This window comes from Phodopus roborovskii, unplaced genomic scaffold, assembly GCF_943737965.1.
Source record: "Phodopus roborovskii unplaced genomic scaffold, PHOROB, whole genome shotgun sequence".
NCBI lineage: Eukaryota > Metazoa > Chordata > Mammalia > Rodentia > Cricetidae > Phodopus > Phodopus roborovskii.
The window spans coordinates 9258120-9276110 of NW_026126563.1; the positions used below are offsets into that span (position 1 = coordinate 9258120).

General features: G+C 47.5%; 1 protein-coding gene across 1 annotated transcript in view; it reads right to left on the reverse strand.

The window, feature by feature from the left end:
- Pstpip2 (proline-serine-threonine phosphatase interacting protein 2) overlaps window positions 1–12512 on the reverse strand; it is a 70702-nt gene extending 58190 nt beyond the window's left edge. The window contains exon 1 of the mRNA XM_051202064.1: window positions 12263–12512. Within this exon, the coding sequence (XP_051058021.1) occupies window positions 12263–12295 (33 nt within the window). The 5' untranslated portion in view covers window positions 12296–12512. The remainder of the gene's footprint in view (window positions 1–12262) is intronic.
- Between the last annotated feature and the right edge of the window lie 5479 nt (window positions 12513–17991).

Below are 17991 nucleotides of genomic sequence, written 5' to 3' on the forward strand. Positions count from 1 at the left end.
CAGAGATGAGGAGGGACCCCCCACTTCCCGCCTGTGACATGAAATTGATGTGGAAGAATTTTACACACACCCTACAGATAGAAGAAGCCAAGTGTCTGAATAGGCCGCAGGCCGCATGATTCCAGCTATGCCAAGTTCTAGGAAAGGCAAAACTCCAAAGGCTGAGTACCACCAGTACAGGGACCCACAGGTTGTGAAACGATTGTGGGTGCTAAAGTGGTGGAGATGTGATTATTCATTGTCTAAACCCACAAAACACAGAGAGGGAAGCCCGTGACATACTACGGACCTTAGACAACAATGGTATCTAAGTTACTGTGTCCCTTGAAACACGCGCACCCCACAAAAGTAAGGGGCTAAGAATGGTAGGGAGGACACACGGGAAATCTTTGTTTATTATTATTATTATTATTTTAATAAAACTCCTAAACCAGGGGGAGTTTTGTTTTATTTTGTTTTGTTTTAAGACAGTCCATTATGTAGTCTGTCTGGCCTAGGGCTTTCTTTGTAGACCAGGCTGGCTGCAAACTCACAGGGAGCCATGGCTTCTGCTGGAATTACAAGCATGAACGACCACACTCACCAAGTCCTATTAACCGTTCAAATCTGCTGGAAATGTGGGGTGCACGTGGTGGCCCATCCCTCAAGTCTCAACACTGGGGAACTAAGGTTACATAGAAAGCTTTATGCCAGCCTGGGCTGCAGGAGACTAAAACAAGTATTAATCAGTGTTGAAAATGGCTGAATGGCATGCTTTAGTTTCCTAGGTGACGACTAAAAACAAGGATTTAATGACTTGATCGTTTCAGCAAATTACATTTTCTGAAACGGGTGGTCAACACCTTGACCTACTTCCTGTGAAAGGACCAGCCACTCCCAACCCTACCGTCCTCCCTCCCCATCCCCAGCCCTTCACAGGGATGCTCTACTTCACCTCTCAGCCACCTGTCACCCTCAGGGACATCCCCTGCAATCACACTGTCACCCATACATACCAGTAAGCCTCCAACCAGCCACTCAGTGTGGCAGGCAAAAAGACACACCCACCCTGAAAAGGAAGTGTTAATCTCCAGAGTCACTTAATAATTAAACAGGCGAAGTGGAATCTGCAATCATAATTAAATTGAGAACTTTGAGATGAGAGATTATTCTAAATTATCCTGGTGGACCCTAAGTAATTACAGGGATCCTTAAGCACAGGCCAGTGGTTGGGGGTTGTTTTCCTGTTTGTTTTTAGTTTTTCAGTCAGGGTCTCATACTGTAACCAGGCCTCAAACTCAAAGCAGTCCTACTGCCTCAACCTTCCATGTGCCTGCGTTTCAAGGCAAGATCCTCCATGCCCAAATAGGACTGCTTTTGGAAACGGAAATCATGGGCTGGGGAGGGTCTGAGGTCACCATAGCCTGGAGAAGCTGGGTTTGCCTGTAATCCTAACATTGGGATCCGAAATAGAATGGTCCTGGGACTTGCTGGCTGGTCAGCCAAGCCAGTGAGTGAACTCCATCATGCTCAGTGAGAAACAAAGACACTGTTTTAAATAAATACACACACTCACACACATACACACAATGAGATATACACATATACACACACACAATGATATACATATATACATACACACAATGATATATATATACAAACATAATGATGATATATATATACATATACATACACACATACATACGTACATATATATATATACATATGTGGAGTGTGACTGAGGAAGACACCTGACCCTCAACCTGCGGCCTCCACACCAGTACACACCAACACATGTACCTATACACACTCATACATACATCATACACACACGCACACAAGTGAATCGGTTAGTTAACGTTTAGAATGAAAATGAAAGTAGCTCATGAGCCAATTCTGAAAGTGGACTCTAGAGTCCAGGGCTGTGGTTCTCAGCCCTCCTAATGCTAGGACCCCTTAATACAGTTCCTCATGCTGTGCTGACCCCAACCATACAATTATTTTCATTGCTACTTCATGACTGTAACTTTGCTGTTGTTATGAACCATGATGTACATATCTAACATTCGCCCCCTGAGAACCGCTGGTATAGAGCAAGGCAAAGGTTCCCACTAAACCCTGGCTCCTCCCCTCCAGTCTTCTCCCAGAGAGATAGCCTCGAAACATGCCCATTTCCGACAGGGAGATGTGTGGACTCTGGGCGCGGGGGGGGGGGGACATATCAGGAGTACAGCCTAGCATTTAGGAGTCCCTAAGTTTGAGGCCCTTGACCCCAAGCACAGAAGGGAAGAAGAGGGAGGGGAAGAAGGGAGGAGAGGGAGGCGGTGGGAGGGAGGCTGTGAGGTAAATTTGTGTGTTCTAAGCCAGTCTCTGCTAAGTTGTCAAGGCAGTGGTCGGAAATTCATATACTCTCTGTATCTCCCTCACTACGCTCACCAAAACCCTTAGGTACATAACTGTGTCTACTCTGCTACTAGGTGTCCCACACGCGCTCCCAAAGTCTGCTGCACAAAACAGGTCCTCTCAACAGACACTCATTAAAGGTAGAACTTTGACCCCCTCTTGACTGGAATCATTCCAATGCTATAACACAAACACAGAGACTCAGAGAAGTTGTGCTACAAGTCCAAGATAGACCAGCAATGGAACAGCCATACAGAGCCAAAGCCTGTGCTGCGCTCAGCACTCTTAACCCTCATGCAGTCAGTGACGTAGCGGAGGTTCAGAGATCCAGCCCACACAGTGGCATGTGCGTGCTGCCCTGGGGCAGAAAGATCTGGAATTCAAGTTATCCCTGGCTACATAGGGAGCTGGAGGCCAGCCTGAGCTACAGGAAACCCAGTCTCAGGAAACACAGAGGGGTGTGGCACCTCAGGAGCTTGGATGAGGGAATGAATGCTCTAGGCAAAAAAGCAGGGATGTCGCAAATTATTTTGTTTAGGAATTTTGAAATTTGGAGTCTGTCGTGTAAAACATACAGTGTACAGCGTAGGGGGAAACGGAAAGAGGAAATAAATACAGGGTGTGCGGGGATAGGAGTGGGGGGAAGAGGAAACAGTTTGGATCCCATTCATCACGGCGATTTTGAATAAGAAATCCTTGGGGAGCAAGCCTCCCCTGGGTACAGAGCACCAGGCAAATGGCTTTTTATGACACTTGTGTTCTTTTTATGATGGTTGGCCAGGATGAGTGCAATTCTTCATCTTCTGCCATCAGCTGGACATCTTGTCACACTTTTGTATTCCCTTTATTCTTTTATGACAAGGCCTTGCTGTGTAGACCAGGTTGGCTGTCAACCCAAGCCCTCCTGCCTCAGCCGGGATTACAGGCATGAGCCCCCAAACCCACTGAGAGAAATGTGCTGAAATGTACACGCTATGGCAAACAGCCAAATCCCCCCCCGTCCACACACCCCGGCGCCCCCCCCCCCCCCCCCCCCCCCCCCGCAAATGCAATGACCATCACCTTCTCCCACAGGAATCGATGGCAGGGGGCTTTTCCTAATTTGATGAATTTGAGAAGCAAAAGTCCTTCCGTAGTAGAATTACAATTCTTACTTAGCAGTTCTTGGTTGGGGGGACCTTTTTGTTGGGGGTCTTTTGTTTGGCTTTATTTTTCAAGGCAGGGTCTTTCTGTGTAACACTGGCTGTCCTGCACCTCGTTCGGTAGACCAGGCTGGCCTGGAGATCCGCCCACCTCTGCCTCCCGAGTGCCGGGATTAAAGGCGTGCGTCACCACCATTTCCTGGTGGGGGTCTTTTGAAAAGGATCTGGTTATACGTTGACTTACTTTGTTGCTGTTGTTTTCTTAATTACATTTAATTCATGGAAGGTGGTAGGTACACTGTGCCACAGACTTGTGTGCAGAGCTCAGGGTACAACTTCCTGGAGCCGGTTCTCTCCTTCCACCCCACCGGTCCTGGAGATCAAACTTGGTCATCGGGCTTTGCAGTGAGTGCCATATTTGCTGAGGCAGGGTCTGGACTCACTCTGTAGCCCAGGTTGTCTCTGAACTCACAGCAATTCTCCTACCTCAGCCTCTAGAGTGCAGGGATTGCAGGCATAAACTGACACACTACTTTGGTTATAATTTGAATTTTACAAGTGAGGTCAAACATTTTCCCCTGTTCTTACAATTCACTTCCATTCTCTTTTGTGAATTAGGGAGATCACTTTTAAATCAGGATAAGGAAAAGGAGCCAAATGAGCTTCTGCTCCAAGGAAACACCCAACATCCTCCACTCACCCTCCACACACGCTCAAGGTGACTACTATTTCGTGGAGGTGCACTTAGAAGTGTTTTCTTTTAACTTAACAGAATACTATATTTTTCTGCAGTGAATACCACGGAAACGGAAGGAAAGAAAAGAAATTGAGGGAGGGAAAAAACAAACCTCAGAAAACATAAAAGACTGGCCTTATAACATGCTATTTCTTACTATAAATATATTTCTCCAAAAATCTCACCATGAGCTAGGTGTGGCGGTTCACACAAACAATGGTACCGCTTGGGAGGCTGAGGCAAGAGGACCGAAAGTTCTAGAACAAGGCCAATGAGATGCCAGCTCAGCAGGTAAAGGCGCCCGCAGCCAAGCCCCAGGGCCTGAGTTTGACCCCCAGACCCACAAGACGGAAAGAGATTAGGAAGTACATTTCATTTATTCTAACAGTTCCTTAAATTTTAAACGTGGTTCACTTTCATTTATCACCTCATTTTTTTCCCTCATTACTTTAATCACGGATATTACACTCCATGGGCCCATGCCTCGTCACCTTCACAGTACAACAGAAATCTCACGTCCAGACTGGCTTGCAGGGCGGTTTGGACAATCCCTCACCCCCATGCCCGGAACTTAGCAACTGGTCTTGCCTTCCGCAGTGCTGCCCCTTCTGGATAAGTCCCTCCTGACTATCCAGTTTGCACACCCACACTCTCCAAGGCCCAAGTCCTTTCAGACTTCCAGCTTCCCCATCTGAAACTTCATTTAGAGGACTCCTTTCCTGGCCCTCAGAGAGCAGACCGGCCTACTGCCCATGGGGCCCTTTGGGGCAGTGTCTGTAAGTGTTTGAGAAAAGGGGGTGCTCATATACCCTTGGCCATCCTGGGGTCCAGCCTGGGGTATATGGTGAGTTTGAGGACCTTTATAGCTAGATACTATCTCAAAAAAAAAAAAGAAAAGAAAAAAGAAATGAAGGAAAAGAAGATAAAAAATAAAAATAATCATAGTAATATATATTGTAATAAAAGCTATACGAGAGTTTGGTGGTGGTGGCCCACACCTTTAATCCCAGCACTCAGGAGACAGAGGCAGGTGGATCTCTGTGAGTTTGAGACTAGCCTGGTCTACAGAGTGAGTTCCAGGACAGCAGGAGTGATTACACAGAGAAACCCTGTCTCAAAACCAAAACAACAACAAAAAAGCTACAGGAAGGGACTTAAGCAAGGCAACGGCTCAGTGGGCAGAGTGCTCACTGCTCTTCTGCAGGGCCTGAGTTTGGTCCGCAACAGCTCACAACTGCTATAAATCCAGCTCCAGGGGGTTTAGATGCCTCTGACCTCTGACGGTACCCACACTCATGGGCATATGCCACACACAGGCACACACGATTAAAGTTAATTTAAATATATACATTTTATGTGCATGTGGTCTCCCTAAAAAATATTTTATTTTGCTTTTACTTTCCATTAAAGGGAGCAGGGCTTTCCCTTTTTATGTTGGCATTACCAACAGTTCAGTCTTGTGCTCCAAAGCTTTTTAACTAGAGTAGTGCCTCCAGAGGATACATACGGGATGATTCCTATGCAAGGCTGAACAGAGCGAGAAAGCCGGCGACTTCAGCTTTGCTCAGAATGGTGTGCCACTTAAAATGTGAATTACCTGCTTCTGGAATCTTCCATTCAGTATATTTCAGCTACAACTCATCATAACTAACTGAAAACCACCGTGGCTAAATAAGGACTTCTGTGGTGTTCAAATCAATACAAGAGCCCGGGCACCAGTAAGGGAGAGGAAGTGGCTGCTGTGGTGTTTGGACTTGTATTCACTACTCAGCAACACCAAGCTGGGCTCATTCCTAAGATGCTCGACTAGGCGCTGTAGGCATGACCACAGAGGAATATGGGCCCATGCTTAGCCCCACACAGCCAGTTAGGAACTAGTGGATGAGAGAAACAACATGATCCTTATCTGGGCCACTGCTGTAGGGCGTTCCCTGGTTCTCAGCTGAGCCTAACCCTATTTATTCAGAGGGTGAGTAAGAAGATACTGGCTGGGTTCAGTTTCTTAATAGAGTAGACTCAAGCAAACATGTCCGACCTGTGGCTCAGGGCTGCATGTGTCCCCGAGGGTAGCTCTGAAATCAGCCCAACACATTTGTAAGTGACAATATCGGATTGCAGTGTCAAGAGGATGGTAGACTGGCACGATGAGAATGAGGCAGGAGTTGGAGGTTCAAGCAGAAAAGGTTTAAAATCACCACAGCGGAGAACGAGAGACAGAAATCTTAGTGAAGGACACAGCAACAGGGCTGGACGGCCTGGCTGTTACCTGATTTCAGAATTAAACACCAAATGCCTAGTGCATCTTAACGTCATTTATTATAGAAAGCTCTGGCAATTGCACACTTGTCAAACAAGAAGAGAGTGGTATCAGGTTGTAAATCACTGTTAGAGGCAGGGATGTAGCTCAGTACTACTTATTGGGAGAGGAAGTTACGGCATTTTAAATGAAACACTAAACAGTGCTCGCACAATAATCGTGATTGTGTGGATGTACTTTACTGAGGGGAACACGTAGGCTGCCATGAGGACAGGTGACACAGTTGTCATTATCCGACAAGTGGCCCAACGACACTGTGGAAGGTGACATGTTCAGAGAGGCAGTGAGAGGCTGCAGTGAGAGAGGCCACTGGAAGAATTTATACAAGGAACGGCATGACTTGATTTGTGTTTTAAGAGCTCTTGGGACTTGGGGTGTGGAAAGCAGCAACTTCAATGCAGAAGACTTGGAAGATAACCAGTCAAGGAGAGAAAGGGACCAAGGGCTCCTGGGGAGGGTCTCCACAGGAGGATGTGAGAACAAAGGGTTCTAGTGTTGGTTTCTGAATACTGTCTCCCCACGTACCCAACCTAGCCTGGAGCTCAAGAGCCTCAGCCTCAACTTCTCAAGTACTGTGGTCACCACACCTGGCTGGGAAGGGCGATTTTTGAAGCAACCCATACACTGGAGCATTTTGAAAGGGAAAGGGTGAGGCGGGGCTCCACACAAATAAGGAAACAAGGTCCATAAGGAAAAAAAATGATAATGTCCAGGAAAACCAAGAACAAAGAAGTGATCACAGTGTATAGATCGCTCTGAGTAAACAGCCGTCTTACGGCCTAAGAGCACGGGCCTCCAGCCCACAGAGATCCATCTGCCTCTGCCTCCCGAGTGCCAGAAATACATTATATAAGAAATGGTATGGACAACAAAGAAAATAACAGAGGAAATATTATATGTTAATCATTTACAACCTTGAAATTTCTGGAACTTTGAACTTTTTTCTAAATAAAGTTAAAAATTCTTAGGCATAACTTTATAGGCAAGTAAGACAGTGCTAAGGCCTCCGTTATAGCAGTAATCAATAGATAATGCTCGGAGTGGCTCCATCAAGAAAGTGTAAGCAGGGGCTAGAGCAGAGGTTCTCAACCCGTGGGTCTCGACCCCACAAGGGTCACATGTCAGATACCCTGCTTATCAGACATTTACATTACAATGCATAACAGGAGCAAAATTACAGTTATGAAGTAGCAACAAAATAATTTTGTGGTCGGGGGTCACCACAACATGGACTGTAAGAAGTCATAGCATTAGGGAGGTCGAGAACCACTGAGCTAGAGAGGTGGTTAAGAGCACTGGCTGCTCTTCCGGAGGACCTGGGGTTCAGTTCCCAGCACATACACTGCAGCTAACAAACATCTGTAACTCCAGTTCCTGGATCCTACATTCCTCTTCTGTCCTCCGGGGGAATTGCACGCACCTTGTGCTTACATACGTGCAGGGAGAATGATCACGCACATAAAATAACCCTGAACATATATTTCTTGAATATTGATTACTTCATTGCAAAACAGAACCATCAAAAGGTTCCCTTATGTATTTTGCATTTTACATTCATTTGTTTATTGGGAGGCATGGGGGGGGGGATGGAAACCAGAGGACAACTTGTGAGCTGCCATGTGGGTGCTGGGACCTGAACCCAGGCTTTCCGAAGACCAGCCAGCGTTCTTAACTGCTGATCCGTCTCTCCAGTCCAAGGAGGACGACTTGTAAGAGTTTATTCATTCCTCTCACCATGTGTGGCGCAGGGATCATCAGCCTTGATGGCAAGTGCCTCAACCCATGGAACCAGCTCACAAGTTCAAAAGCCCCCCCCCCCCCCCCCGGTAAAGAAACATCTTCATAGGACATTTAAATAAGATGAGTGTGTTAGCTAAACTTTCAGGAGCTGGACTTAATTTGATCATGAACCTCTCCAACATGTTCCTCTCTGGAGCCTGTGATGGCCTCTTTCCTGGTTGCCCTCCTTTGGTCCCTACCTGTTCTCTGTTCCCCTCCTCCTTCCTAAATCAGGCCTCCTCCTTCTCCTTCCTAAATCAGGCCTCCTCCTCCTCTTCCTCCTCCTTCTTTCTCTTCTTCACGTTTTTGTTTGTTTCAAGACCGAGTTTCTCTGTGTAGCGCTGGCTGTCCTATAACTAGCTCTGAGGACCAGGTTGGCCTTAAATGTATACCTGCCTCTGCCTCCCCAGTACTTGGATTAGAGGTGTGAGATACCATGCTCTGCCAGTCCTTCTTCTGTTTAAGTTTACTTTTTTATTTTGTATTATTCCTGGAGACAAGACGAGCAAACCAGAGCACATGTGTGGAGGCCAGAGGTCAACTTGTGGAAGTTGGCTCTGTCTTTCCATCCTGTGGGTCCATGCTTTACCCACTGAGCCATCTTGACAGCCCCCACCCCCACCCCCCACAAAGTGCTTCCTCATAGTCTTACCTCTTCATCCTTTCTCCTGAGTAACTGTCCCTAACTTCCTTTGTCACCCGTGCGGAGAGTAACAACCGCTAACAATTACAAGGTACCAGTCACTGTGCTCAGCTCTGTAATTTAATCTCCCAAGAAAGAGTCTCCTAGAAGGGACCGATATTATTTCCACTATAATACACAGGGTGGGGGGGACCAGAAGCTTCAGAGGTTAGGCAACCGGCACAAAGTCACCAAGCCAGAGAAGGCAAGTTCACCTCACAGGCCCTGCTGATACTACATGATGCTTTGTGTTTTGTGCTGTTCCTTGAGGTCTCTCAGGACACCCTCTCCAAAAGAACAGCGGCATCTCCACCAGACACCAGATAGTAGATGTAGGCTAGCACACAACGGAGTACTCACTGACATGTTTGCAATGTCCAAAACGTTAGAATACTTCCAAACCCTGCTAGGCGGTACCCTGTCCTCCCTCCCAGAAAACTCTCCTCTGGCAGGAAGTCCTCAACACTCATCGACCTGGCCTGGAGCTGCAGGCTGAGTCTGTACCTTCAGGGCCAGCCTGGGGCTCCCAGGTGAGCCTGAACTTTCGAGGCTAGGCCTGGGCCAGCAGGAGCTTTGTACCCACGCCTCTACAGGTGTGACATCATTCAGTCATTTCTCCCTCCTGCTTCTGCCTCCACAAACCAGTTCCTCCTGCTGACTTCCTCCTTCAGGGCACCCCCCCCCCATTCCCCAGTTCCCCTTCCACAGAGCTAGCTCTAGGCTCTCTCCTTCCTTCTGCTGACCCCAGTTAACTGACCCAGCCTGAGACTTTAATTATACCTAGTTCCTTTCCCACCCATGATATCCACCCTGGCATAGGCTTCTCTGTGAGTTCAAAGCCAGCCTGGTCTACAGAGTGAGTTCCAGGACAGCCAGAGCTGTTACACAGAGAAACCCTTCTCTACTGGCCTTCCTCAGGAGTTGTCCATGTTCCTGTGAAGCTTGCAACAGACTTAACCCCAGCAAGTAGCACATCTACTACATTTATACAGAGTAAACATTTCATACAAATGTATTGACCCTGGGTAGTCAGTGCCTGCTTGTTTTCAAAGTTTTCTGCCTAATGCAGTCACAGCTTTCTCATCCATGACAGAAGGTTACTGTTACAGCCTCGGCTCAGTCAAGACTTTGTCCCTGTGCCCTAAAAGCACAACTACTTGGCAAGTGGCCTTTCTTCCTGGACAGCCCCTTCTGTGCCCTTCCTTCCAGATCCCAACGCCCCGGTCAATCCTATCCGCCTCAACTTAGGTATAAACGATGCAAGAACAGTAGCTGAAGCTGGGTCCTCTGCTGATGCTGATGCTGGGGCCTCTGCTGATGCTGATGCTGGGGCCTCTGCTGATGCTGATGCTGGGGCCTCTGCTCATGGTAAACCTTGCCTACCCACCAAGAACTCCTGACCCAGCTAAAGGAGAAAGGAAGACTCTCGTGAACAGTCATGTGATGGCCCAACATGTCCCACACCGACTGCAGGCAGACGTGTATTCTGGGGCATACTCACTCCATGCCACTCTCCTGGAGACACTTGGGGGGACAGTCAGTGCATGCAGAGACCTGAGCCACTATTCATCACCTCTGGGGCCTTGAGAATGTTGCTTAACCTCCCTGTAGCTTGGTTTCCTCATCAGTAAAATGCCATGGTGAGTCAGTTCCCTCCAACGGAAAGTGGGAGGGTTAAGGGAATGATGTGTGTAAAGCATTTGGAGAACCTAATAATATGCACAGTAAGCAATCCAGTCCTTTTCCTTACGTGAATCAAACAACTGCGGGAACTAGAGATGGGCAACAGCTTTGCAAAGTGTTACTGGGACCACAGGGAGCTTTTGAAAGTAGACCAGAGGCACAGGCCCTTAATCCCAGCTCTAGGGAGGCAGAGGCAGGCAGATCTCTGTGAGTTTGAGGCCAGCCTGGTCTACAGATCATGTTTCAGGACAGGCTCCAAAACTCAAAAAAACAATGGAAGGAAGGAAGAAGGAAGGAAGGAAGGAAGGAAGGAGACCAGAAACTTGTCACAACACACGCGCACACACACACACACACACACACACACACACACACACACACACACACACACACACACACACACACACACACACACACACACACACACACACACACCCCACCACCACCATCACTCCTAGACCTTCACTCTAGGTCCCAACTCAGACTCCACTCTGCCCCTCCTCCTGACCATTCCTGCCAGAGTGTACATGGGACGAGGGCTGCCAGCAGCTTCTTAGGATGATGGCATAGCCTCCTTCAGAGCTGGCATCTCAGGTATGAGCCACCACTAGGTGAGTTGGAAGGAAAGGAAAGAGACTTGAGTTCTTAGTGCTGGGTGCTGGGGCTGGTGGAGAAGTGTCCCCGGCGGGTCCTTAACTGAACTCAAGCTGAGATATCCAGAGTCGAAGGACAACAGCAGTCCTTTGCTTGACACTTTTGACTAAGCCTGCTCCAGGACCAGATGCGCTGCAGGCACCCCGGGACCGTGCAAACATACCATCCGCTTAAGCCCCTGTACTCAACTGTCAGCAAAAAATAACTGTATACCGCTTTGTCCTTCTTTTCACAGGCTTCATAAGAGGACCAAATAGAAGGTTCCTGCTCCTTGCTGGGATGCTACCCCAGCCCTTTGCCTTCCTGCCAGTGCCCCCGGAAGGACCTCAACACCTCAAGCAAATGGGACATGGTAGGTTCTAACTGTCCCTGGAGTCACGGTGGAAGAATGGTGTGGTAGGCAACTCTGAAGCTACCGGAGGAAGTAGCTGTGGGTCATTTTTCATGCCCTGCCTTAAGAACGGGGCGGGGGAGGGGGGCTTCCTCGGAGTTAAGGGGGAAATGGACCCTTGGAGGGTAGGTAGCTGTAGGGTAACAGAACGAGGAAAGGATGTCTAAGTGCGGGGAGGAGACCTGGAACCGCCCGCTCTTGGCTCTCACACCCGTGCGATGGCCGTCCCCGGGTGCTTTGGGGGCTGGGAGGGAAATCAGAGGGACTGTCAGGGAAGAGCAAAGCCCGGAGTGATTGCTCACACCCTCCATCCCGGTTCTCCCAGGTCTCCCGACGACGCTCCTCCTTCGGGGCTTCGGTTTTCTAGCGTGAGAACGAGGGCTGACGTCAGGTCCCAGGTGTTCCGGGCGCAGCCAGCGCGGCCGGGGCAGTGGAAGGCAGGGCGGGCAGAGGCGCACACCCGGGGCTCCGCTCGCCCGGCGCCGCGCTCACTTACCCAGAAGTTTGCCTTGAACAGCGAGCCCGTCATGCCGGCGCGGAGGGCAGCGGGTGGCGGCGGAGGGCAGCGGCCGGAGGCGTTGGGAGGACAGCTGGCGGGATCGCGCCGGGAGCTCTGACCGTCAGGGCCAAGGTCCAGCGCAACTCCGGAGTTCCACTGTCGCTCGGGGAAGCCGCCCCGGGTCCTAAGCCACGCCCGATTGCGCCCGCCCCGCGCCCCGCCCGCGCCGCGCACCTGCAGAGGGCAGCCCTAGGGCGCGGCTGCTCCTGCAGCTCCGTGGGGGGCGGCCAGTCGGAGCCCCGTACTGCAGGACGCCTGAACGACTGCAGGATGCCTGAACGACTGCAGGACGCCTGAACGACTGCAGGACGCCTCCTCCCCTCCGGAATCCCTCCTGATCGGTGGAAAGCCTAGGACAGCGCCAGCCTTGGCTTACCGCACTGAAGCTACAAACGAGTGGCGTGCACTCACCGACCTGGGGGTGACTGCAGGTTTTAGTCTAAAATGCCAAGAAAAAGGCATTGCTGATGTTTCCCGTCAACTTGACAGATCTTAACCTGTACTCAGTTAAGGATCCTTCTCCACCACCAGGCTCACCCGACAGTAAGAGCCTGGCTAGCCGGCTTCCCTCGCCCTCTAGACTACAACATAAAACCAAGAGAAGGAAAAGAAGGTTCACACCTGTAACCCCAGTACTGAGGAAACTGAGACTGGAGAGTGAGTTTCAAGCCCAGCCTGGGCTACAGAGTGAGGAGACCTTGCCTCATAAAGAAACCAACCAAATAGGACCCAGAGCAAGTCAGATCCTTCCTTGCCTGGTAGTAGACATCTGTTCTGTGTGCCCAGTGCCCAGCCTGAAACCCAGAGAGGCTAAAAGAGTTGTCCAAATTCACACTTGTTTAGGGGATGAAGAAACCAAAGTTAGACGTCTCACCTTCCTAACGGGCAAAAGACTTGGCGCTGTGTCTTCCTGGGTAAGAAGTAAGTGCTCCAAGGGGAGAGAACGCAGGTTCAGCTAAGAAAACTGGAGAGAGCATGCCCGTTTATCTGTCAGGCCAAAACAAGCATTTGCCACTGCAGTAAATTCTAGTTAGATCCAGGCACCGTACAAGGCAATTGTGGACCGATTAGAAGAAGCTCACAAAGGTTCTACCCAGTAACTCTACCCCCAAGTCCTACCAGTAAAGTCATCTGCAATGACAGGGGGAGGTTGGGAGGGGGTGGAGAGCCCTGCCCTGTGACTCTCCATGGACATGTGTCCATTTACCTGGCTCTTCACGAGCATCCACAACAGAGACTAAGTAAGGGCCACTCTCTGCTTTTCCAAGGGACTTGCTCCATTTCCCAGTATCCATATGGCAACTAACAGCAGTCCCCAACTCCAGATTCAGGGAATCTAACACACAGGCATGCAGGCGGTACGTAGACACACATGCAGGCCAAAGACTCACACATAAAGTAATAAGCTGAGGTAGAGCCAAGGCAGGGAAGCCTGGCTACACCTGTAAGGAGCCGCAGTGACCAGGTGTGCAGGGGGGGGGTGTGTGAAGATAAGCAGGACCTCAGGAGTGGGTGGGCCACACAAGACACGGTACAGAAGGCTGGAGTGCTGGGACTTTCCTGCAAGTTCTTTTTTTATTATTCTTAATTTTGGGTTCCTCCCTCCCTCCCCCTCTCTCCCCTCTGCCTCTCTCTCTCTCCCCCCTCTGGGTGTTCAATCCAGGGCCCCTGTCTTTTAGTGTTATGTTTTTGTTGCTTTTTTGCTTGTTTTTGAGACACCATCTTATTAGGTTACCTATGGTGGCCTTAAACTCACTCTGTGCCCAGACAGGTCTTGAATTAGCAACTTTCCACCTCTGCCTCCAAAGTTGCTGGAATTACAGGCATGTGCCATCATAGCCATCGGGAAGCTTGTGATAAATATCTTACATGAAATTCTCATTATATTTTTTTTCCTGGTTTTACTTTTTTTTTTCAAGACAGAGTCTCACTATGTAGCTCTCTCTGGCTGTCCTAGAACTCACCATGTAGACCAGGCTGGCCTTAAACCCAAAGGGATACACCTGCCTCTGCCTCCCAAATGCTGGGATTAAAGGTGTGCTCCACTGATGCCGGGCTGTGTATATTATTTTTACATTAGTCTTAATTTTATTTTATTTTTTTTTATTTACATGTCTATCCCAGTTCCCTCTCCCTCCCTCCCTGTCTTAAATCTTAAGTCAGGCTCCCAATGCCAAAATAGTACACTTGGTTTTCCTGAAGCAGGCCTCTAAGATCTCTGGATTTTAACTCTCTTCCACCCTCTGGTGGTACAACTGAGAATTGAAAGTGGTTGTTCCCTGCCAGAAAATACTCTCCAACTGTGTTTTTTGTTATTGTTGTTATTATTAGCTTGTTTGTTTATCTATTAAATGTGTGTTTGGTAAAGGTAGAGACCTTGTATGCCCATGTTGGGGACCAACCTCCAACAGTGCAAGGCTCAAAAGGAATGGAGAGTCACTTCGTACCATGACTGTTTAATCTGAGGGGGTCAAAGGAAAAACTTTCTTCAGTGGTTTCCTTCTTTATTCTTCTGCGGTCTTGGTTCTGTGCCTTGTCTTCTCGTATCTCTATCTGGAAATTTCCCTTCTGTCTCTCTAGATGTTTCCTTCTGACTCTATCTGTATTCTTCCTTAGTTTCCTAATCCTGATATTTTCCTTCTAACTCCTCTTTATTCTTGGTGTTTTCCTTCTAACCCATTTTAACTCTCTCTTTATTTTTTCCCTTACATCTTATACACCCCAGAAAAACCTTTACAGCAATATAAAAGTTACAATGAGGTTACATTGTTTTTCAAATGAATGATTACAATGAATACAAGTTTAAAAAAACAGCATGTTTTCCATATCTCTTACATAATTAAACATTTTACATATCACAAGTGAGAAACAAATTATCCCAAGAGCCCATATGCATTCATACCCAAGCAACTTGTTATAGATTAACCATGTAGGCAAGCAAGATATTCTTCTCAGTCTGGTCTTTTACTGGCAGGCTTCCTTTTGCAGTTACAAAGAAAGGGCCATTTACTTTATTACTTATCTTAAAAGGTAATCTTATAAGGAATCTTAAAGGAATCACAAACCTAAACTTCTATATACGAAAAAGAATCAGTCAGCTCTATTTTAAATCATTGGGGTGCATACCCACTCATCAGTAGTTTGTTTGTTTGTTTGATCAGGAGCTTGGGGGCATAAATGGGTGTAAGGAATTGATCATCACCTTTGAGCATCAGCCAACACTAGCAAGGAAGGTATGTCAGCCAATAACAATTGATCTGCTTTGTGTTTTGTTCCCTGACCTTAAAAACTTCCTCACTCAACTATGTGCCTTTCTAAAACTTTAGTTTGTCTTCTGTGTTTTTCACCTCAAAGCTAATATCGAGACATCTGATCTAACCTGAAGTTATTGCGAGGCTCCGCTTCAGCTAATGTTGCGCTCTGAAGCCTTTGAACACATCTCTCAATGTTAAAGTTAAAAAAATTTAAGCTAGCTGGGCTTCTGGAACTCAATTTTGTTGTTGTTGTTTTGATTTGGTTTGGTTTTTTGAGAAAGGGTTTCTCTGTGTAACAGCCCTGGCTGTCCTGGAACTCACAGAGATCGGCCTGCCTCTATCCCCCAGTGCTGGGATTAAAGGCGTGCACCACCACTGCCTGGCTCAATTATTTTCTTAATCATTAACCTAAGCCACAGTGTATACAGTTCCTCAATAGAAACTCATGCGTTCCAGCTGTATGACGCTTCCTTGTTTTATTTTTTAATCATTAAATTAGGTGTAAACTAACATTATAATAGATTAGACAATACAGTGTAGGAAGAAATCATCTTCATAATAAACCACAGGTAAAAATTTCCCAGAAGAACAGCATGTTTCCATGAGATAAAACACACCACATTACAGGCAGTGGGGATCTCCCCACACGCATTCACGTCATGACAGACACCAGAGAAAGATGGCGGCAGCAAACACGCAAAGGCACAGCAGAAGCAGAAGCCGTTCTGGGGTCTGTGGTCTCCGGGCCTTGCCTGTCCAAGATTCCCTTCTGGTGGGCTGACACCTGAACTTCAATTACCATCTGCTGCTCCTCTGGCATGGCCATTGGCACCCATGGCATGTGTGGTTGACAGAGGACCTCTGAGGATCTAACTTAAGTCTTCATGGTTGGCAAAAAAGCACTTTACCCACTGGCTGGCTAGCCCATGGGGGTGTTTTGTGGGTCTTAAAAAATACTTGTTTTTATTTGTTTATGTGTGTGTGCGGAGGACGCTCACGGACACTCATGTGGAGCATACTTCTGTTCTTACACCAGGAGAGGGTGTGGGAACCCCCAGAGCTGGAGTTGCAAGCAGTTGTGAGCCACACCCCATGGGTGCTGGGGACTGAACTTAGGTCCTCCAGAAGGATAATCAATACTCGATCCTAACCACTAAGCCTCTCCAGTCCCTCCTCAAGTGTCTTTAAACACATCACCCAGGAGAAGTATTGTGTTTAAAACACAAGTTAAGTGTGTGCTATAACTATGAGTCTATGAGAAGCAGTATAATTTTGCTAACAAATTAAATACTATTACAGAAATGATGTAATAATGAAATAGTGCCTAGGCCGATATTATAACTACTGTGAGTATTTTGGCATAATCTTTTTCAATCACTAAGTCCATGGCTAAGTCCATATTCTATGCAAAATTTTGAGTTTTTCTTTATAACTTACCACTATTTCATAAAGGCTTCTACTAAAGTTATGAAGTACATTTTTTTCCTAACAAAATGTTTGATGCCACACAATGCTGGTTGCTGTGTGAGCAAATAGACCTCTTGCATGTAATAATTGACAATCTTGCTGGCAGTTGGTAGTGCATGTCTTTAGTCCTAGCACTCGGGAGGCAGAGGCAGAGGCAGAAGGATCTCTGTGAGTTCGAAGCCAGCCTGGTCTACAGAGCAAGTTCCAGGACAGGCTCCAAAGCAATACAGAGAAACCCTGTCTAAAAAAAAAACCAGAAACAACAACAACAACAAAAAAATCTCTTTAAAGAGACATTTGATTAAATCCCTCAAGTAGAGCATGGCTGTGCTTTCACTCTCTACAGTCCAATGTCAAACTACGCTGTACTCTAAATATATTCTCGCACAAAGTGAAAGATGCGTACAGTTGCTTACAGTAGAGTAGCTATTTGAGCAAGAAGAAATAAACAAGTATCTATCTGTGGAGAATTGATTCAATATGTATTGCGGTATATCTATACAACCATGTGCAAGCATGAAATGAGTCATCAGATATACTTTTTTTCTTTCTGAGACAGGGTTTCTCTGCATAGCACTGGCTGTTCTGGAACTCACTACATAGACCAGGCTGGCCTCGAACTCACAGAGATCAGCCTTCCTCTGCCTCCTGAGTGCTCCACCACACCTGGCTCAGAAGTCTTCAAAGTGGAGGAGTAAGAAAATGCAAAAGAAGTTTCTGCTTCAGCAGGGAGATCAAAGACTAACGCTCCATTCTGAGTGGCCCTCTCTGAGACTGGGGAGCAAGCAACACAGAGGGAGACAGGCCTGCTCTCCACCGTGCCGGTTTCAGCATTGGACTTCTACCCCGTGAGTTTGCTGCAAACCAAATTTTCTTTTCAAAGCTCTTTAGTAACATTTAAACTATGGTATGATTTCCAGTTTTGTGAATACCCTGCATCCCTCT